The sequence below is a fragment of the Aphis gossypii genome, chromosome X, assembly GCF_020184175.1.
Source record: "Aphis gossypii isolate Hap1 chromosome X, ASM2018417v2, whole genome shotgun sequence".
Taxonomy (NCBI): domain Eukaryota; kingdom Metazoa; phylum Arthropoda; class Insecta; order Hemiptera; family Aphididae; genus Aphis; species Aphis gossypii.
This window is the reverse complement of record NC_065533.1, coordinates 33,719,893-33,744,343: the sequence shown is the minus strand read 5'-3', so window position 1 is coordinate 33,744,343 and position 24,451 is coordinate 33,719,893. Positions and strand designations below refer to the sequence as shown.

At 27.2% G+C, this 24,451-nt stretch overlaps 3 protein-coding genes across 3 annotated transcripts; 2 read left to right on the top strand and 1 right to left on the bottom strand.

Moving 5' to 3' along the window:
• Window positions 1-3,086: 3,086 nt before the first annotated feature.
• On the top strand, window positions 3,087-4,387 carry LOC126552074 (proline-, glutamic acid- and leucine-rich protein 1-like). Its single transcript, XM_050206555.1, has 5 exons — window positions 3,087-3,247; window positions 3,313-3,453; window positions 3,519-3,721; window positions 4,047-4,144; window positions 4,234-4,387. The coding sequence occupies exons 1-4, from the start codon at window positions 3,151-3,153 to the stop codon at window positions 4,095-4,097; spliced, it is 492 nt and encodes a 163-aa protein (XP_050062512.1). The 5' UTR covers window positions 3,087-3,150; the 3' UTR covers window positions 4,098-4,144; window positions 4,234-4,387.
• Window positions 4,388-10,693: 6,306 nt separating this feature from the next.
• LOC114132468 (histone-lysine N-methyltransferase eggless-like) lies at window positions 10,694-12,953 on the top strand. Its single transcript, XM_050207187.1, has 2 exons — window positions 10,694-10,699; window positions 11,721-12,953. Exons 1-2 carry the CDS (start codon window positions 10,694-10,696, stop codon window positions 12,951-12,953), a joined length of 1,239 nt encoding a protein of 412 aa, XP_050063144.1.
• Window positions 12,954-18,091: 5,138 nt separating this feature from the next.
• On the bottom strand, window positions 18,092-24,013 carry LOC114132457 (5-aminolevulinate synthase, erythroid-specific, mitochondrial). Its single transcript, XM_027997918.2, has 9 exons — window positions 23,725-24,013; window positions 20,720-20,984; window positions 20,083-20,293; window positions 19,821-20,005; window positions 19,537-19,748; window positions 19,319-19,451; window positions 18,979-19,247; window positions 18,703-18,912; window positions 18,092-18,612 (listed from the first exon to the last, which is right to left on the bottom strand). Exons 2-9 carry the CDS (start codon window positions 20,973-20,975, stop codon window positions 18,481-18,483), a joined length of 1,608 nt encoding a protein of 535 aa, XP_027853719.2. The 5' UTR covers window positions 20,976-20,984; window positions 23,725-24,013; the 3' UTR covers window positions 18,092-18,480.
• Between the last annotated feature and the right edge of the window lie 438 nt (window positions 24,014-24,451).

The following is a 24,451-nucleotide window of genomic DNA, read 5'->3' as shown; positions in this document are numbered from 1 at the left end:
AATCTTTTGTTCTACTGATAATATTATCGTCCCTGGTTATCGCATGTTTTCAGGTCTAACGGTAATTTTATTTGGTGTAATATTTTAATTCAAGGCCGTACCTGGGGGGGGGCGGTGGGGTTCCCCTCCTCCCCCGAAATTTTTAAATGAATTTTATACTATATCAAATTACCTATAAAATATTATAATAAAATTAGAACACATATTTTAGCTTAACAATCGCACGATTTATTTTTTTAAAGGACATCACAAAACTAAATTTTTTTTTCAATTTTTACTTTATTAGTGTACTACTATAGTCGACACAGTTAAAAACGTTTTGGTAAAAATCCGAAGTTAAAATAATTATTATTCAACTAGATAATAAGATATGATGAATAACCGTGTGACGTCATAGAGCCGACGACTAAGCAGCCGCCCATGTTTTACTTGTAAAAGTAGTTTGATTTTCACAAATTATTTTAATAACTTAAAATAGTTTTTCAGAATCTTTTTTCATAATCCTAGGTATATTTATAATACATGTTTAAGATGATGGAGTGATTTAAAATTGATTATATCTTGTTATCGCATGAACATTATAAATTATAATTTAATTAAACGGATGATTTCGCTATCTTCATCGTATTGTCACGCTAACCAAATTTTTCGAATTTTACGATATTAGTTTTATTTTTATCAACAATGAAAAAACTAGAAAGTAAATCAAAATTATAATTACATCAGTATTATATACACAAAAGAACACTTAAGAGGACTGTAGCACGATCATTAAAAAAAAAAAAAAAATACATTTAGTAATGATCAAACCTTTAAAAGACGTGATATAATATATTATGGAAACGAAGTAAAATGTCATTTTATAATATTACAAATACCTATGACGACAAATAAGATCAATTATAATGTTAAATATTTAGTCAACATATTGCTTAACTATTTGGTAGACGTAGAAGTATACTTAAATAAATACAAATAAGTAACCACTATAGCTTTTTTCATGATTAGTAATGTATAAACAATATATTATGTTGACTAAGTTTTTAACATTACGATTGATATTATTTATCGTCATAGGTATTTGTAATATTATAAAATGGCATTTTACTTCGTTTCCGTATTACATCACGTCTTTTAAAGATTTGATCATTACTAAATGTATATTTTTTAATTTGGCTTTTTTTTACACGGAGTTATAACGAAGTGTTTTTGGTGTGATATCAGCTATTTTTTTTTTATAAAATAAGTCGCAATTTTATTTGACTGTATGTCTGTATAGTACTATGGACTATAGACTATAGTGCTTATATTAGTAGGTAATAATAATCCATCTAGCATCGTTGGCATTATAATATTATTGTATCATTATATTATAGGTATATTAAATATATATAATATAATAATTATATTTACCTGTATCCGAGAGACCGTCCCGTCGCGTCGCCGCCGCCGTTACCGTTGCGATGAGAGTAGTGGGAATAATAAGCGGCGGATCGGGGGACATACATATTTCGTTGCGTACGCAAAATCGGTCTTAAAAGTACTTGAACATTTTTGGTATTAACATTTAAACTATCTAATCAATCAATGTACGACTTCTTCTGTTCCCATCTGCACAATATTTCTGATCGATTGATACCATATACGACTTTATATGTTCAGCTGTTTGCCCTGTAGGGCCGGACAATGGATTAACATAAATTACGACGGTTTTTCAATGGTAAAACTCTGGCTCCTATTATTATACGTTCGTGGCTACTACGCTTTTATTTTTTACTTAGTTTCACACTACTTCCGTCGCTCTGGATATTATAAAACGTGAATAATTGTTCGTTCACTAAGAAAATATTAAATAAAACCGATTTGTGTGACAAACTGCTACTAGTAGATATACCGTCGTAGCGACATGTCATATTTCAGTTATATACACTAAACTTATTTCACCTAGTTTTTAGATATTTTTCTCTCATTAGTCATACTTTCAAAAGCTTTGATAACAAAACAATCAAAATATTAAAATATTAAAAATTAAAAAATATTCTATGTTGTATAAATGTATAATGTATAATGTACTACTATAATAAATAAATAATCATCAATTAATTATTTATCATCAATTGTTAAGCAAATTTACAATGAATATTAAAATATAAACAAACATTTTTTAATATTATTTTAATTCTTTTTAATACTTTTTTAAAAAATAATCTGTATAAAATATTTTTAATTGGACTTCCATGTTGGTTTTCCAAAAATGATCGTCTCTGAATTTTTTCGAATAAAACACCTAATTAACAGTTAAATTGTTCTTGCAATATTACGATAATATTAATAAATTATTGTATTAATAAATATACAACTACCTTTTATACAACACTGAAAACAAGTTTGCTTAGATTTAAAGTATGTCAGTATTTAAGAAATGTGGCGTGGGTCTCACACTAAAACACTAATTATTCAATGAGTACAGGAGTTTTAAAATATGCGTGTGACGTCTTAGAGCCGAAGTCGAAGAAGCGACGTATGTTTTATGTGCAAAAGTGTTTAACGCAACGATTTCAATCGTTAAATTTCATATTTTTAATTTTTTTTTTTTTTGTAACCTTAAGTGTTTTTTTATATTTATGATACTAGTATGATTATAATTTTAATTTTTTCATAGTAGATAGAACTAATATCGTAAAATTTGATTTGTGCGAGTCACGAACTCATTCATTTTACTAAATTTTAATTTATAATATGTATGTAACAATAAGATATATTCAATTTATTTCAATATATTTATAATGAATGTAAAATGATTTATAGAAAAAAAATACATAGATTTTTTTTAAAAAAATAGCAGGTTTAGATAAAATAAAATACAATACAATATATTAATTAATATTTACCATATAAAATACTCGCATATAATGCTAACCAAAAAATTGAAAAAACCAGGTTTCAACTAATAGCGGGAGTTTGCTATCTAATTCTATATAGAAATCTATGTTCCCAGTCCATTATAATTATTATATCTTAGTTCGTGATATTAAAAAAAGAAAATAATGTATATCCTTTAATTATTTTCAATAAGTATACGAAAATTTGTAAAAGTAAAAAAAAACTAACGCGTTAAAAATATTGGATGCAGGATCTTACACTTCAGAAATGGAATATAAACGTAAACTAAGCGTTATCACAATCAGTGATGATGATGATGAAGAAATGCACATCCCCAAAAGATTAAATATCGATGTTGCCGAAGGTAATACATATTAACGTTTTATTTTAATATTAAATAGGTATTAATTATTTTGATCTACGCTGTAGGAAATTCGTATGACAATGTTATTTGTACTGATAACTCTGAGAGGTCTAATGACATGGAGGTTGTCGAAGAACATAACTTGGTGGTAATTGATTTAACCTGTGATGAAGAAAACGAAGACGAATTGGAAGAGGAATACCAAGGTAATACATATTAACGTTTTATTTTAATATTAAATAGGTATTAATTATTTTGATCTACGCTGTAGGAAATTCGTATGACAATGTTATTTGTACTGATAACTCTGAGAGGTCTAATGACATGGAGGTTGTCGAAGAAAATAACTCGGTGGTAATTGATTTAACCGGTGATATAGAAAGCGAAGACGAATACGAAGAGGAATACCAAGAGGTATTTTTATTGGAAGAGTTAAGCGAAGAAGATAACGAAGAGGAAGTCGAAGAGGACGATGTAAGTAACAGTATCTATTGTCCAGTACCATGCGTTAAAATTGTTAAAAAAAAAAAAATCATAATTTATACAAAAATGTATTAAAACGTCCAAAATAATTTAAAATTTATAATTATTATTCTATTATTAATTAATTAATTTAATTAATTATATTATAATATTATTATTAATATGTTATTATATTATTATTAATATATTATTATATTATTATTATATAGTTATATATGTATAGGTATAGTATACTCACACATTTTCGTTTTGTTCTATAATCATTATATGATATTATCTTTTGTTTTTTTTTTTTATATATTTTAAATACGATCAGACAAGCAGCACTATTACTATCAGTAGTACGGAAAATGAGTTAGAAGAATGAAATTCTTCAATATTAAAGACACGGAATCTGATGACTTTAAAAAGCTGGTAAGAATATTTTATTGTATATAGCTATTGGTTACCTATGTAAATTGTACTCTAGTATATAATATAATGTTTATTTTTTTGTTGATTAGATAAGTTCGTTTAAAGAAATTGACTTAACCTGGGGGTTCTACGGGTTTTATAATCAGTAAGTGGAATACATCTTTAACAGCAATGTTGACGACCACGGACTCTAATGGATCTTGCTCTACAAGGGCCCGGCGAGTATATTTCACTGTGTAAAATATGTTCCTATTTGTTTTGTTAATATATTAATTGTACTATAAAGTATAAATTGTTCATTTCTATCTACCATCTTACATATGCAAGGCGAGCCGCCACTGTTAATGACTAACCTACTGGAAATTAAATAATTATTATCATCAGTCATCACAAATTAGCACATCAGCATTAATAAATTTAATTATATATAAATTGGTATTTTATCGTTTCTTTGAAAATATAATCACTGCTCAATTAAGTGTAGAAAACGCTGTACGCGTTTGTAAATTATAACCGATAGTGAAATAATAATTAACATTATTCAAACTGAATTCAATTCGAGTTGTCGTTTAATAGCAGTTTCCATCGAATAATTGATATTATTATATTTGTCTAATATAAATGAAATCACATGCCTATTGTATTAAGTCGTTAAGAAAATATTTTCCTATTACTAAGTATATTTTTTCAAGAACGCTTAAAAATGTCACAAATTAAAATTATATCATAAACTCGATTACATGTAGAAAATGAAATAAAAAAAAAAAAAAAAAAAAACGATAATAACTATTAAGGATCACTGGAATTACATATTTTAATCTAGGTAACCTTGAGCGTAATGATAATACATTATGTTTGTGCATAATATACCAGGGTGGCTAGTATTGAGATGTGTTAATATAACACGATGTTAACTTAAATTGATTATTTACCACTACTATTATAGACATCCAGTGTAGTGTAAAGTGCGCGGGTGTGACGGGATCGTGGACTTTTTATCTACCTTTTTCTTTTGCGAAAAACGATTGTGTTTTTTCATCTTGTTATATTTAAGAAAACACAACATTGTGATTGCACATTTGCACTCAAAGAAAAATATAAAATATAATGTTGGTTTTAAAGTATCTATTTCACAATATTGTGCTTTAAATATCATAATGTCTATAATGATTTACTTACACTACGTCACTACCAAAACTTAGTATATAATATAATGTAATAAAATATGAATGAAGTATGCACATCGTATCTATTATGTATATCAGCGGTTCTCAAACTGTGGTACGCGTACCACTAGTGGTACGTGAAAGACTACATGGTGGTACGCGTAAGGCCACGTGCGATGGTGGTAGAACGGAAAATTAAAAATAAATATTCGATTCTGATCTCATTGAAAATTTGTTATTTAATTCATATTTTATTTTAAAAAACTAATGAATAAAAATAATTATGTTGCAATATTTTATTGCCATATTATTTAAAATAAATGTATTTACCTAACTAAAAAGTAAAGTATTTAAATTGTACAATTTGAATTGTTCTATTTTTAGTCATTAGTGGTACGTGACTGATTAATAATACACCTAAGTGGTACGCAAAAAAAAAAGTTGGAGAACCGCTGATGTATATCGTAGGTATGTGTTATAAAATTATATGGATATATTAATTATAAGCCGTAAATAATTTAAGTCAACAGTATAAAATGTTTTTGAGCGCAAAGGTGATGTGTGTGTGTGACGTGTGTATGTGTGTTTTGTATATAAGCATAGAGATAAAAAAAACAATAATCGTGTTTGCGGCGCCGATAACATTTCCTGTTGACCGAAGGGATCGTGTACGGAGTACCCGTGTGGCGCCGTGGCGATGTACGTTAGTCGTTAAGTATATTAACTATCATTAGTTTATCAAGGTACTTGTATTATAAACCATTATCATAGCAGATGGTCAACAAAATATACACATAATTTTAAGGTACAAGACGATATTGTTGTATTTTGTACACACAAGAGTCGGTACATCGTTGTAGAAAATATAAAATAATATATAATCCGTAAAAATAAAAAGAGCAAAAAATACTGCGCAGTTTCTTGACTTAGAGAAACGTATTGTAATAATACACTGCAGGATGCGTATTTTAGTCATTCGATTTCATTTTTGACCTGAGCTGTGACCTAAATCGTACACGCGCGACAAGCGTTTCCGTCCCTTTTGTGTCCTAAGTGATTTGTATGGCTTACTGTTATCCTCGCCCACAGAACACCAATATCAAACCTACGCTTACAATCGAAATAAAAGAATAAACGATAATACACATAATATTGGAATAACGTATACTCGATGAGACGGTTTTGCCACCAAAATACGAAACCGCGTCTAAACTATATAGCTAGGTACCTGGAATGAAAATTGTACCTATTTAATTCGATTCGAATGTCATTTAAATATAATAACATTATAACAATTGTTCTGTTCGAAATTAAAAATAAAAATATTCGGTGCATCGTAACTGCGAATACATTGTGACAATTTTATAATACATTACCTCAACCCTAACTCTGCATATAATAATTTTTTAGTTTTTTTATTGTTTAAATACAATAATATATCATATAATTAAACTATTAAAGATTAAATGCAAATAATATTAAATAAGTATAACTGAAAACAGCATAACTTAAAATATGTATCAATAACATTATTTATACCAATCATTTTAGATTTAAGTAGTAATAACTAAAATCTAATTATCTAATAATAATAATACATTCATGAATACATACATACATACAATAACAAACATAGTCGACCGTATAAAAAATGAAGCTAAACTTTTTACAAAAATATTATATCTATCAATTTAGCTGTTGTTGTATAGATATAATTCTATTTTTTGAAGTGAAACTTCTATACAATCTATACGCGATACGCCCGCGCGGAGTAAATTTTCAAGGCCTTGACACACGGGCTATAAGACGAAAAGCCGTTACGATTTATTTAATTATTTATTTAATGACCGGTATACTTCAATAACAAAATTAATAACAACGATAGATGCTGTATTTTCTCGTTATCTTGGTATAATAGAATCAAGAATGTACCTACATATCGTAATTTAGTTACTATAAACCGATTGTATCCACTGTAGCTATTGCATCATCAACACAAAATATACAGGCTATTGAAGCACCTATTAATGTACAGAATACAGATTACAAAAATGAATTCAAAATAATATTTAAATCCAAACAGTTTTGTATCAATTTGTATGTTATTTTATAAATATATATTTTTCCCTCCCTTTATGAATCTTCTCATTTTGAGTACTAAACAATTCTTTGCAAACACAAATAATAAAAATGAAACCTCTACCTAAGAATAATATATAATATTGAAACTTTTATATCGAATTGTTGTAAGCAGCTACGTCGAATGTGCATAAAACAACACAATATTCATCATTTTTGTCAGCGATTTTTTGATTTATTATTATTTTTTTGAACTATAATGTATGATGATAATTATAATTTTTAATTCATTTATTAGCGATAGATCGCAATCCTACTAAATTACATAAAAATCACTAAATTAGCAAATACTTTTGTATTAATAATTTATAGTTATATTGTTGATATATTAAATTATAATTTAGTTATTACCCCGTAGTTAGTATACAATAAGTAGTATTGTCATACTGTAGATTAAATATTTAAATATATATTTATACATTTATAAGGGAAGCAAATTGCTGAGATGACACATTCATATTTGTGTGTAGCATTTCATATAATACTGCGATACTATGTTTTTATTGGAACGGTAGTCGAGTTACACCACCCGTTGCCGTCGTAATATATATATATATATATTAGTGCGTTAGATAATTATTTTACAATATATATTAATTAGTTTGTTAATTTAAATTTACAGGTGTTTGGATTACTTTATTATTCTATTCCTTTCAACCTATATATATATATTTATTTATATTTATATAAAAAATACAATCTAATTAAATACTGCCGGTTTGTCCTGAACAATTCTGCATATTATTAGACAAGTTATTAAATTGTTTTATACTGCAAGTAGTGCAAGGTTAGAATTAGTAATAGTTCATAAAATGTTATAAAATTATTTTTAGTTTATTTGTATAAATTTAAAATTATTAAATAGATACCTATATATTAATATTCATTAATAAGTATCATTATAAGACCATTATATGTTTAATTTTGTTATGTTGTGATAGCTAATGGTTAATTGTCTTTTTTCTTTTTAGAAGTATGAGATAAATAATATATTTTTAAAAACATTTGAGTAAATATCTCAGCGATTATGAATGAAAAAAAAATCATTATTTACAATTCCATCGTATTTTGTTGTGTAAAAATGGAATGTTTTGCCCTTCGATGGCGGAGGTAACGTCAAACGCGACTGCTCGTTTTTACGGCCGAGTCCACACTCTACTACTCTAGTATATCTTATCTACCTCAGTGGTAATACCACATAGAATATAATTATATAATATTATAAGTCAATACGCAGGTAATACGCATGATATAGAGAAGATCTTCCCCACATCTTGGTAATACGATATAAAATAGTGATAAATTGATAATTGATAATGATAACAGCATCACATCGGGTATATTATATTAATATTTTAAATAAAAAACCGACACGGCAACACTAAAAACAAATTATATTCTAAGAGATTCATGAGACAGTACCTGATCGCCTACAATATATTTCAAAACGTTATATCAATGCAATTCACCAATCAAAATTATGAACACCGTATGAGCAAAAGTGAATAGTTGTTGTGAAGTACAAGTAAAATAAATAAATGGTAAGAATATTTCAATATATTTTTATTGTTTTGTTAATTTCGATAAATGATATTCTATTGCCGTCGTTGATTAAAGTCCAGGCTATAGTACATAGCTCTTATGATATTAACATACGAGGACTCAGATAATATTTTACAGAAATTAAGGACTAGACTGTTTTTAATTTAAAAATCCTACTATTTAAGTCCATAGTATGATCAGCTATTAAATTAACTGAAGGTACGTAAGTGAACACAAATTAATTATATTTAATTTCATGTAGAAAAGAGGAACAGCTGAGTGATTCCAGTACAACTCATAACAGCAAAGTAGTAATCGAGGAAAAAAACCGTCGAGCAGCACCTATCAACAAGTACACTCACCATAAGACAAAGTAACCTATCATAGTGGAAAAAAGGAATTGAAGCAATGAACAGAATATTAATTAATTTTTTGATACATAACACGTTAGATTAGCAAAAACCATTTTGTATTAATAGTCTATACAAAACATGTCCTTTTTAGATTTTGGAAAAACTAGTGCATCGAACCAACACTTTTCAGAACTCTCTAAGTTTAATTTCTATCTTATTATTATTACATTTTTTAGGCCAACATATTTAATAACTCCTTTTATTGTATTTATTATAGAATAGCAATATCATGGTATATAAACACAGGAATCCCAATAACTACCAACACCACTTACAGAGAGACACAGGAACTACAGCAGTAAAAACTACAGCAGTAACCACGCATATACTATCAAATGTGAACTAAATTTTTCTCAAAGGTTTCAATCTGAAGATATAAGTGAACGTAACATTGAATGAACAAGAAGGGACTACAATGTTTTTAATAACTTTTTGGGGAATTAGGAGACAAAAATTAATCGTATTTCATTTTATATACTCAAGATAAAAAAGCTGGATATTTTCAGCAAAACGTTAAAAGCAACAAAGCAAATACAGAGGAAATAACACATTTAGCAGCACCAATCCACAAGTACATGAGCCAAAAACAAGGAAAACAAGAGTGGAAGCCATGATCAAAACAACCTGCAGAATATTATTTTATTCTTTTGATAAAAAAACCCGTAACATAAGCCATAACCGTTTTATAAAATTATTTTATACACATTATATTTCTATAGGATTAAGGTAAAAATCAAAACTAAATTTCATATCAAAATAATTATGTGTGGAAATACACAATCTTAATTCAACTTCAAATAACAAACCCACTTTTCATCGCACACATTTGAAACAATTAACATTAAAATTATTTTTTAATAAATGTAATTTTAATACTACTTTTTGAACAATCTGATAATATTTAATTTGAAATAACGTAAAACCTTATTAATAATATGTGTGTAAACATACCTACTTCAATTTGAATTTTCTAATAAAAAATAATATTATCATTTCACACAATTGTAACAATAACCAAATGATCATTTTTAAATGTAGAGTAACTATAATCTAACTTTTTGAATAAATTGACAATGTAGAATGTAAAAAACTACAATTTTCTTTTTAATCCTTAGTAAATGTGTGAACATACCTCAATTTAAATTTCCTAATTAAAAATAAAGTTTTCATTTGACACAGTTGAAACAATAACCATTCGAATCATTTTAAAATTTAGAGTAACTATAATGTAACTTTTTGAGCGTAATGATAATATTAAATATAAAATGAACAAATATCTTATTATTCATATGTATGTAAATATACCTAGTCAGTGTTGAGCAAAGATAGCAAAATATTTATCTAGATAAAGATAAAAGATAATTAATTGCTTACTTATCTAGATTAAGATAAAAATTTCAATTTTATTTTTTATTAACTACAATTTTTTATAAATTAATATTTAGAATATACCTAATGTCTCATTACATTTTATTGTTTTAGATTAATTCATAATTTATTTTTATTTTTGTCTAAAAATTACACTATAATCTGATTATTATTTTTGAAGTTAGGTTTACTGATTATAGATTATATACTCATATAATATGGATTGTACTGATCTTCTTTTTTGATAAGTTATAAATCTATAAACAATGTAAATCATAATGTATTGTTTATAAATATAAATATACATTTATATATTTTTCTTTATAAAATAATACATTATAATTTACAAAATACAATTAATATTGTAGGTACACATATTGTGGTAATTAATGAGTAACTTAGCAATCAAAAAATAAACATAATTTTTTCATAAAAATGTAATTAATTAAACATTAGTCAATAGTTCTTATTTAATAAATATAATGTATATCGTATAGTACCTAAATATGTATCATATTAAAATAATAACAAAAAAAAGTCAAAACTTCATAAATATAAAAATGAAGATCATATCAAACAAAATAAAATAACAACCATGTAGGTATCTGTACCTGTACCTGTATCATAACTGTCCAAATAGTACCTACTATTTCAAATGAATCATTATATACAATTTAAAATAATATTAAAACATTAGGTAATTAAAAAACAAAACAAAACTTCATAAAATAAAGATCATATTTAAAAAAATATTATAATAATTAATAACCATGTAGGTAGTTGCCTGCGATAACAATATAGTATTACTTCAAATAAAACATTATGTATATTGTATATACATTTACAAATTACAAATCATACTAAAATATTAATAAAAAATAAAAAACTTCAAATAGATAAAAAAAAGTTATAATATATTTTATATATTAACAATTTTTTTTCATTAAGCACCTACAACAAAGTAGCATAAATGATGAACACACGATGAACCAATATTTGAATGAGACAGAGTATGGTAATAACCCAATAACTATCGATTTATTTGATTTTAATCAATTGATAAATCCGCTGTCTTCATTTAGTGTATCCAAAGAGTATATTTGCATACATGATTTATCTTATGAAATGGAATTCAAAACAATAAGCGTTGCCAACAGTTTGAATGATTTGGTTCCAAAACATAATAAGTATATAACAGAACGCAAACCTACTTCCGATGTTAATTTAAATTTAAACTCAACATTTTTGTGTGGTTGCGAATGTACTGATAATTGCCTAGACAAAACAAAAGGTTCTTGTTGGCAACTTACTTATGAGAGTAAAAAAAATTATCCAAATTTATTTAAAGATACTAACATTGGTTACAATTATAAACGACTATACAATCCAGTGTACACAGGTATTTTTGAATGCAATATCAATTGTAAATGTACGAACACTTGTTTGAATCGTGTTGTTCAGGAACCACTGAAGACTTCACTGCAATTGTTTTTAACTGAAAAAAAAGGCTGGGGAGTAAGAACACTTACTGATATTCCCAAAGGCACATTTGTTTGTATATTTGTTGGAGAGATTCGCTCTGATGACAATGTTGAAAATGATGCAACAATAAACAGTGGTAAATACATGGCAAATTTGGATTTTCTCGAGATAGGTGAAGAGGTCAAAGAAGGATATGAAAGTTATGTTGCTGAAGAAGAAAGTGAAAGTTGTACTAGTACATCTGATGAAGAGTTTAATCCTTCAAGTTGGACAATCAAGAGTAAGATGAGTGTGAATAAATCTAAAATTTCATTAAGGACGAATTTACAAAACACAAACACAACAATCGATGGCAAACACCAATTGTCCAAGCTAAATATCCAACAAAGATTTGAAAGTAAGCACAAATCCATGAGAGAATACTTTGATAAAGACTGTGGCATTTACATAATGGATGCTAGTATCAGTGGGAATATAGGTCGTTATTTCAATCACTCCTGTGATCCAAACATTTTTATTCAGAATGTTTTTGTTGACACTCACGATCTTAGATTTCCGTGGATAGCATATTTTGCATCATCAAATATTTCAGCTGGAACTGAATTAGCATGGGATTATAATTATATTGTAGGGAGCATGCCAAACAAAAAACTAAAGTGCCACTGTAAATCAAAAAATTGCAAAATCAGATTATTGTAATTATTAATTTTTATTTATGACAAATATCTTTTTAATTATTTAATGTTTTTTTATTTATAAAAAAGCAAAAGATGTTATTTTTAAATAATTTATAAGAACACTATTATATTGAAATGTAGTTAAATTTCATTGGGTATTTTCTTGAACATTGTTCTGTCTTTTAAAAATGCAACAGATTACTATACAGTAGAACCTCGATTATCCGAACTAATTGGATGGAACCACACCGTGAGTTTGTATAATAGAAAGTGAAAAAAAATATTATTTGTACAATGAATATAGAATTATTATTATCGACATGTTATACTTATTATTAAGAATACATATTATTAAATAATATAGGCTTATTTTATTGTGCATATGTATTATTATTTATTTTTGACAAACTGATTAATTTTTAATTGATGAATTACTGCTACTCACTTATGCGCAGCTAAATTTCACAAAAGTTCGGATAAGAGAACATTCGGATACATGAATTGAAACAAAAATAATGTTCAGATAATTGAGGTTCCACTGTAGTTGTTTACTATATTTTCTTACATAATGTGCAAGACTTACTCAAAAGTTTTTAAATAAGTAAGTCTTATATTTTAAGGAAATGTTCAATTTTCAACTAATTGCCCTATTGTCCTAATACAACTCTCTTAGGAGTTGTCCTTTTATTCAAAAAATGATACATTTATATCCTGTTTTAAGTTTTCCGATAATAACACTTGATATCATTCATTAATCATTTTTTAATATAAATAATAGGTATTATAAAAATAATGTAAATATACAAATTTTGCTACTAGGCTCCCACCAGACACAATAACCTAGTACTATATACAACCAATAAATTAAATATTTTATTTTTTATGTACAATATTTAAACTGTAATACAGTGTGGATAACTTGATTATTTAGGTATCTAAAAACACAATGAATAATGCAGGACAGTCAAAAATATTTGTTGCGATTTCATTAAAAATTTCTTTGTGTATAAATATAATAATTAGGTATACATTTAAAATATCTGCAGTACCTTAGAAGTTAGTACTAGAGGTTAAACAAATGTATTTTAGACAGAGTTCGAGACCATAATAAAAGAAGTGCATATTTCAGAGCTACTATACAGTATGAAAAAAAGGTGACTTAGGTTAATATGTTTTTTTTATCTGGTATCATTGTTCTAGACAATTTTTTAATAAAATTATTGGGGATAATTTAATTTTTATATTATCATAACTAAACATGAATGATAAAATAACAATGTATGATTAACTTTTAAAAGTATAACTAATTAACATAATATTGTACTAATAAATAAACATAATGACGAAGAAGCTTTTCCAAAAAATATATATTAAGCTTTTGAAGAATCAAAGGGTATTATGGTAATCATTATTAAAGTATTAACAAAATTTTAAATAACATTTACAATCAATTACAGTGGAATAGTGTCTCGATTATCAGTGTTTGTGATCAACTGTGCCCCCTCTTCCGAAAATTCGTATGTATCAAAAGTAAAGTAATAAGAGTGTAATACACTCAGCGTATACACAACATGAAACTGTAGGTACCTCTGGTACCTAATATTATATTGTAAGTATATACTATATAGGTTAAAATCGATAAAAATAATAATTTATTCAACCACGCGTACCTTGTAATATAAAAAGGGATAAAAATTATTTCATATATTAATTCTTGATATTAATATTAAATATTATAATATTAATACTATTATTATAATGATTTATATTATAGAATTGGCATTTGTAACAGGCAAGGGTTAGGTTAGAATCGTTAGATTAGCATTTGGTTGCTATTTCAAAACATATTGCTGGGCAAAGGCATGTACCTACATTCAAATTAATACATTTCAGTAATTCAATGAAATACAAATGATAATCAAACTTAAGCCCTAAAATTCGAGTTAATACTTATTTTTATAATTAATTATTGTATTAGTTTATTTTTAATCTAGCATAATAATACACTAGGTAGGTACTCATTTTAGTCCAATATTCTCGCTAGTACCAGTGCCGAATTTAATACCTAAAGAATAATATGTATAAATCAATGTATGTTATATTTAAAAATTGTAAAACCTTAGATGTATTAAATCATAATTATTGTGAAAATAAACAATATAAACTTTTATTTTGCTAAGTATCAGCTACACCTGTTCATCTCACACAATTGTAACTTTAATATAATTATTTATCTAAATTTAATATAGCAAAAGTTTAATGTTGCTTTATACAAAATATATATAGGAAAACGAGACTTGTTTTAACAAAAACATCATGCAATTTTAATTTTCTTTTTATTTACTAAAAACGATAAAATTACCATTTGTTTATTGGTACCTATGTTTTAGTGTGTTTCTAAAATAAAAAATGTCTCATTTCGTAAAAATAAACGCAAATTATTTTCGGAACAAATCATAATAGGTACTAGTACATGTTCATTGTTCGCTACAATATTACAGAAATGGTCGTAGGCCCAAGAGCGCCACGAATTTCATTTTCCTATCAAAAAATAACAATATTGTGTCAGGATTATGTACATAAATATTGTGGATCCAAAAATGGAAGTGGCCTACTAATGTAGGTATACAAAAGCAAGTTTTACAATTTATGGCGTGTACACAAAAATATACTCACAGTCTCCCATGCAAATACATATTGCGTACAAAAATGAAAAAATGCACGGTAATATAACATATCTATGTTTGGAGTGTTTGGACGAGAATTCAATCCACAGATATTTTTATAGAAATCTGTGATATAATCTTATGATGAACTGATAAATAATAATGATAATGACAGATAAATATTATTTATAAAAATAAATATTAAATACGGTCAGGTACCCAGGTAGTATTGTAGTAAGTAGTAACTTCCGCACCTACTAGTACTAACTCGTGGAGAGCTGCTTATGCGCAATTAATTGTCCTCTGTGGGAGAGTTTGTTTATATTACATTTATAAAATCGTTATAGAATTGATTATTACCTGCAACCTGCTCAATAAAAAATTTGCAATGAATTATGATATTACTACTGTAATCTGAGTTTAAATAATGAAATGAAATGTATAATTTCTATTAATACAATAACATGATAATATAAAATATAATATACTATATACCATTTCTAAATTATTTAGCCATGCCATATAATATTAAAGTAAATAATATAGGTAATCAAGTACAATTTTTTGACGGGGTCCGGAGTTTTGCCTTTTGCAGTCCACCAGTTGCCGAGACCTGATGCAATTGGTTTTTCTATGTGTAGTGTAAATACTTAATCATTTAGCCAAGACTTTCATAAATTTTGGACGGTATTTATTTAATTTTTTTAAATTCGTAAATTTATAATCTACAAATAAGTACATAGTTTTCTAATACTATTAAAAAAAAATATATTTCATACGAAATCGTGATTAAAATATCGTTATCTCCCATTTTCATAGTATTTAATTTATCTTTATAATATGCATCAACATATTTATGTACCATAAATATTGGCAGTGGAGACTTCCTTTTAAAAACCTTCTGGTATCGGCTGCCACAATAACACTGACAAAATAAATGTATACCTATAATCTAAATATAATTCACACCCAGTGCCAAATTGAGAAATATAACTGGCCAAAGTTAAAATTAAAAAATGGATCAATGCCCAATTGATGAATAATTTTTTTTTCGTAAAATGTTTAAAGGAAAAATTTTTCTTTGAAACTTTAACATTTCTGAACAACATTTAAAATTGTAAACAAATATTCTGCTAAATTTACCAATTGTTAAATAGTTTCATTTGTTACAATAAAATAAGGAGAGGGTATTGTTTTTTTTTTTATTATAATATTATCATTATATTATATTTTTTATGTATAACTAGTCCAGGTATAAAGTAAATTTATGCGTGAAAACAAAGAATATGTTTAAAGTTGAAATTAATAAGATGATAGATTCATCTTTATTATCATATTCAGCCTTAATTACTTCCCAAATAGGTTATAACATCTTAACAATATTAGTATTGGTAGCTATGTTGCGATGTCATGAATATTGAACAATTCAGCTGAAATCACTATACTATAGTATCTATTAATGTATTATAATTTATATCAGTTGCATATATATAATATGTTCTTATGAATTATAATAAATAGTTATCATTTATAAGGTACAGGTACTTATTACCAGAAAATTATTGATATTTTACGTTTCTGAGATCCATGCATGAACGAGAACTCCATTGTTCAAAACTTTTTAAGAAACAAAGTAAATTAAAAAATAATTTAGCTTTAAGTAAATTGATGTTAACATCAATTTAGATATATTTGATCATGATGAAAAAGATGTTGTTGTACGTGATTAGATTTTTTTATTTAAGATGTGAGCTAAAATTAGCTTAACATTTTTTGAGCTATCTTGTTTTTTGACTGCAAACTATATTCATTATTTCAATTTTTTTTTTTTTTTTTTAAGAATTTTTATTAATTCTTACTTTAAGACAACTGGATTTATTTATTTAAATATAATTTTATACATTTTAACTTAATAATATTAAATAATATAATAAGAACATGGAGTTATCTAGTTTTTCATCGAAAAAAAAAAACCAAAAACTACTTTTTGATCAATAAGTAATAACTATTATTAATCATAAGTTATACATCAAATACTTATCTGTACTTATCTTATACTCTGTCTCAAAGTAGAATACACCAGGCTGTCGACCGGATATTGTTCGGCGCTGCACATCTGCTCCCCACCAGTGGTCTACACGATGGTCATTTTGCAGCATAGTGGGGGGGAATTCGGTCTACAAGCTTTTGCGGTTGTCAGTCGCGATGTGCATAACCAATATATTCTACTTTGAGACAGAGTATAGGATAGAGTACTGAATTATAAGTGATCAAAGTCACTTAATAGATGTATCATAGTACAATGATTTTACTATTTGTACTTGTACTTGAAATAAAATACTGAGTAATAAACAAGACATTGTGTTTACCCATTTAACATATTTTTGAATGTATCACTTAAATACATTTATAAAAATATTTTCATAGTAAAAACAAAACATATTACAATTTTATATAATGACTATATTTTAATTACTATAAGGAAAGAACAAAATAATTTTGTAAAATTATATATTTAAAAAAATAATAATAACAGAACTATTGTAACAATAACAACTCATAGAAATAAAAATTCTGTGATCAGTCATAAACAAAATTTGGAGTGTAAGTTTAGTTATGTATTATAATTTAACAAATTAATGTATTACAAGAACAATGAAACATTCTTTCATAGTAAACTATTGGAAATATTAAAACAAGTAATAAATTGTTGAAGCTTCAGAACTAGTATTAGTTAAGTGGACAATCCCCTGACCATGTTTGTAAATAGCAACAAATATTGAGAAAAATAAGAATGTTTACCCATTACCAAAGATTTAAAACCAAAATAAAAGTTTAAAATTTAGTTATTTAAAATGTGACATATGACCAGGAATACTGATTTTAAGCTGAGGCATTAACTAATTGATAACAATTAGGAGCCAGACATGACTCAATTGTAATTCTACAATTGTTTTGTATATGATTGCTGATTCGGGCACATAGAGGCGTTTTCTTGCACATACTACAGCGAGTCTGTAAAAACAACAAACAATGGAGCAGTTTAGAATAAATATGTAATATAATAAAATATTTTTTTTATAAAAAATAATATTAATTCCTTACTGCTTTGATAGGAATGCCGAGTGTTACCCAGACATCAAGCATGTCCTCAACAAGTACATCAATCATTTCTGGAGTGTGGTGAGGTGTAGGCGCCAATCTTAATTTTTCTTGGCCTATTGGTACGGTGGGATAATTGATGGCTTGTACATAATGTCCTTTTTCTTGAAGTAGTATATCGGAGATTTTTGAACATAAATTCGGATTTCCGATCTGAAAATAATATGTGTCGTGTATAAAATTAAATAATTATGATTAGTTTTTTTTTTAAACTAAGACCTTAATGGGTATGATATGAGATGGTGTTGACTCAACGGGTAACCCAGCGGCATATAATTTTTGACGGAGGTAATCAACATTTTCCTGATGTTTTTGTCTAAGTGACCTTCCTTCTGCTGATGCCAATACACTGACAGCTGCCCGAGCACCGGCTAACACCATGGGTGGTAATGATGTGGTGAAAATAAAACCAGCAGCGTAACTACGAATCATATCAATTAAATTGCTCGAAGCAGCAATATACCCTCCCACATTACCATAAGCTTTACCTAAAAAATTATACAAAATATTTAGTTAAACTTTGTGCATATTTTTTTTACTGGCTTAATTATATAATAACCCAATGTGCCAGATATAATGTCCATTTGATTCATTAGACCACGTAATTCACCGACACCAGCACCATGATCTCCATATAAACCTACAGCATGAACTTCGTCTACGAAAGTCAACGCTCCATATTTATGTGATATCTAAAATCAATTGAACAAGTTTATAATATTGTTATAAAATATTAATAAATTATTTAATTGATCATTGACAGTATTTATTTTATACCTCACAAAGCTCTTTGAGTGGACATATGGCACCAGTCATGGAGTGAACTGTTTCAAATGCAACTATCTTAGGTACAGCCTTATCAACAGACATTAATAGTTCTTCCAAATGTTGAGGATCATTATGACGAAATATGTGCTTGGGAGCTCCACAATTACGAATACCTTGTATCATTGATGCATGATTACCGGAATCCGAAAATATATGTAAACCTAACATATTTAACAAATACAAAATTATTATTAGTTGATACCTAACAAAAATTCATGAATTAATATCTATACCTGGTATCATTTTTCCCAATGTAAATAATGTAGAGTCGTTGGCAACAAAACATGACGTAAACAATAAAGCAGCTTCTTTTTCATGAAGTACAGCTAAATCTTTTTCCAAATTTTCGTGAAACATTGAATTACCAGATATATTACGTGTTCCTCCAGCACCTGATCCATATTTATCCAAAGTTCGCCTAGTAAAATAATTAATTTTCAGTTTTGATTAATAATTACAATTAAATTAGTATATTATTAAGAATTTATGTCTTACTGCACTGCACCCTTCACTTCTGGATGACAAGACATACCAAGATAATCATTTGAACACCATACTGTAACTGGTTTTTCATTTCCTGTGTATTCAACTGCATATGGAAAATCCATAGCCAATCTATTCACTTTTTTGAAAATTCTATAAGAATGATCTACCTTCTTGCGCATAATTTGTTCATGGAAAAATTTTTCATAATTGTAGATATTTTCTTAAAAAAAAAAAATAAAAACAAAATTATTCATTAATTATAAGTTCATAAAATGTGAAATAATTTTGTATCTGTCAATTCAAAATATTTTAATGTATGTGTATATATAAGTACTAAATCAATATACAATGATTGGTTGTTATTAACAATGACTTTGATGAGATACATCACATAAGAATATTAAATTTTATTTTTTAATGTTATTCACCGATACATGATTTAATATTTAAATTTGATTTCACATTTTTATAAATTACATAGTTTACATAACATATTCACTAATTACACAAATTAGTCATTGTTTGAATTATTCAATTAATAAGTTGTATACAAATTGACTCAACATTTATTGATTGTTTTAATATATGTTCATATTTTATTTTATATTTTTATAAAATATTAAAAAGATAAATAGTAATTTGGAACCTGTGTTAGATTTGGGTTCAATAACATCCTCTTGAATTTCTTTGCTGACTTCTTTGACGGCTTTTGCAGTACTTTCATCTTCCAAAAATGGACACTTTTTTTTGTTATCAGTTCGTTCGTTAATAACGCCTGCTGGGGATCCAACATTTATAAATCTTGACATAACTGGACACGAGTGACCATATGTTTTAAGCAAGCCGGAAACATAGTTCTTGACGTAAGTAGTTGGCAGTTTAGACATGAATGGGCACGCCATGATTCTGAACTAAAAAAATATAAATATACACATAATAATTAGTATTTAACTATTGATAAAATAACTGAACTATAAATTTATATTAAATGTAAAATAATATTACTTTAAAACAGTATCTACTCATAAAAATAATAAAGTAATCAATTATTTTTGGCAATACACATTTTTATTCGATCAATATAAAACCAATGAAATTTGATTATAATGATCTTCAAGTAACCCAGAAGATCATATTGTTATGCTCAAATTTAGTTGTATCTGGGTATAAATAAAAAAAGTATACAATTTTTAATTTTTAAATTAATTTTTGGAAATATTTTGTATGTAAGAGGAGTCTACACTCATGTATTGTCACTATCTTACAAACGTACAACATAGCAAATTTACTTATTATCAAACTTAAAGTTAAGAATATAATACAGGGCATCTCATAGGATTTTATTCGCTTTTATTGATATTATAATTTTACACTAGATACACTTTATGTAAAATATTACAATTTTAAAATACTTATAATTCAATTTAAAATGATAAATAATATTAATTAAACCCTAGAGATGACTTAGATTATATTCCTACCTTAAAGTCTGATAAAACTATAGTAGAACTCTGATTATCCAAACACCCATCAACTGGACGAGAAAAAAAAAATAATGTGCCAAGTTAGCTTTTTTTTGTTTTAAAATATATCACATATTATAATTAAAGCTTATTTTGTTTCAGTTAAATATTATAATAAAATTATTTGTTTATGGTTACAAATTTTAAATAATAATTCATACATATTAATAATAAATATATTCATACAATTATTACAATTATATAATTTTTGATATATCGTAATATGTCAATCATACAGATATTTGCTTATCCGGACCACCCTTGATATTAATTAGTTCGGATAATCAGAGTTCTACTGTAAATTTACTTTAATATTAGAGCAGCGTTTCTCAAAGTGTGGGTTGTGACCCACTTCGGGGTCGTCAGTCAATTTTTGGTGGACCGCGAACATTTTTTTGAACAATATAGATTCCAAGAAATTTATGTTAAATTAATATTAAATATATTATTATATTATTATAGCAATAAAGTACCAACAATTACATAGGTAACAAATAATAATTCATACTAAATACCTAATAAAAATGTACACATATTTATATAATACAAATTTTTTGTTTTACTACTTTTTGAAAAGTGAAACAATGTGGGTCACAAAAGATTTTTCGGGGTACTAAAAAGATTGAGAACCACTGTATTAGAGCTAACAATATAAAATGAATTCTCCAGAATACAAATTTGCTATATATATTTTTACAATTTTTTTGCTATATTTGCTTTATTATTAAGATAAAGACAATAAATGTAATACATCTATGTAGCATTCTATTAAAGCTTAACATACTGAATCATTATTTTTAAATTAATGTATTTATTCTTTTGACATACACATTATAACCATATGTTTACTGGAAATCGTTATACCTAGAATATTTTAGTATCTAATACAATAATACACGAATTTGACTGCACATATTAGAATACATGAATGCTTTTATAGGTTAAGGTAGGTACTTAATAAACAATAAAAGGGCGAGGTTTAAGCAATAAAATAAATATCTACAATACAAAATTCAAGAATGACACATCCAAAAGAAAATTTAGATCAATATTACGATTATAATAATTATAATTTAGTTAATAGGTACTTATATAATGGAAAAAAAAGTAAATAGAAAGTAAAACCGTTATCCAATATACTTTTAACATACAATTATTTATGCTCAATGGGTCATTAAAATACATGATGACTTTAAACAAGAAATTACTTACAATTGTTCAACCTTAGCAAAATGTATAAATTATATTAAACTATAACCATATACCTATTATTACTTATTAGCATCATAAATCAAAAACTTTCTAATAGTAAACAAACCTGTTATAAGAAAAAACATCAAGGATTAATAAATACTTTGATCATTATTAAAATAAATGTTACCTATAGTTAACAAAATATAATATATTCACCAAGAATACCTAAGTAAATTATAATATTAACATATTGGCCAGGAATCCTAAATTAATTGATCGTTGAATAATACATCATTCAATGTCAAACATTGAATTATATTATAATTAGTTAACCTTCAATTTAAATGTAATAATACAACATATTTATATATTAGCCTCGATATTAGCATATTATAAATTAAAAAAAAAAAAATTAGAATGAATTTCAAATATTTTTGTAATAATTATTCGATTGATTATTCCATTTTACTGGGTTACTGCTTACAATAACCTCTAATTGGAACAAATTGTATAGAATTGTATTGGTCTTGGCCAGAGACAATACAATTTAAAAAAACAACAACAATTTTAACGGGCACAAGGTTAACCGGGTCACCTTTCACCCTAACCATGTCAAAATAAAATAATAATCGCAAAGCACATTTTATTTCCAAGTTTTTAAGGTGTCGAAGAAACGAAAGAGTTCACGTCTGTAGTAGACGAGTTTATGCGCCTGGCCACTACGGCAACAGCCAGAACCGACGATTTAAATCGATTCAAAAGCGGTTTTTAAATGTTTGGTTATTCACGAGTACCTATCAGGAAGATTAGTGTCGACACGGTAAGGTGGATGGTAAATGTAATGTATTGTACGCGATCGTACGATGGACGGTCGGCACCCGACGATTTTCGTATCGACAGAGCGTGACTGGACGTTTGAGGCCGATACACTCACCTTTTACACACGAAATAGCGTCCTGTTGCTTTGCTCTCGACGGATATCCGGACCTAGTGCCTGGCGCGTAGTCTGGGGACTGTGAGGTTGAAAGTGAGAGTCGGACAAACGGCAACCACCTCTGACGTCAGAATGCGAAGAATTTCTCTCGCGTCAAACGTACGCCAGCGAATTGTCCGTCCGTCCGTCCGGTGTGAACGGGATAAGGTAATGAAAGTGTGCACTGGTCGCGATCACAGACGACTGACGGTGACGGTGATAAAGCGTTAAAGCGTTAACACAACTTTACAGTTATCGTTGTCGTCCGACGGGTGGTGGCGACGGCGGCGGCAGCGGCAGCCCCTCCACCACAGATATCCGTCGTCGTACTGTTATCAATGACGAGGACGACGGCGGCCTCCACTGCCACCACGCCCTCCACCGGTGGTCGTAACAGTGCGTAACACATAAACGTCCGGCGCACCGACGTCGTATTTTTTTTTCACAATAATATTAAAGACGTGATCTGTTTACTCGATACCTACCAATTTATTATTCAGAGGCGTAAGTGCTCGAGTAACTCGAGAAATGGCAAGATGCTGAACCACTAAAGCCCGACACGACGTCCACAACTGATTGAAAACCATTCAGCTTTTTCGGCTAAATGTGTATATATATATATATAGATACACTATAATACTATATAATATTGCTAACTTAATTCACAAGTACTACACTATAGTCTGTA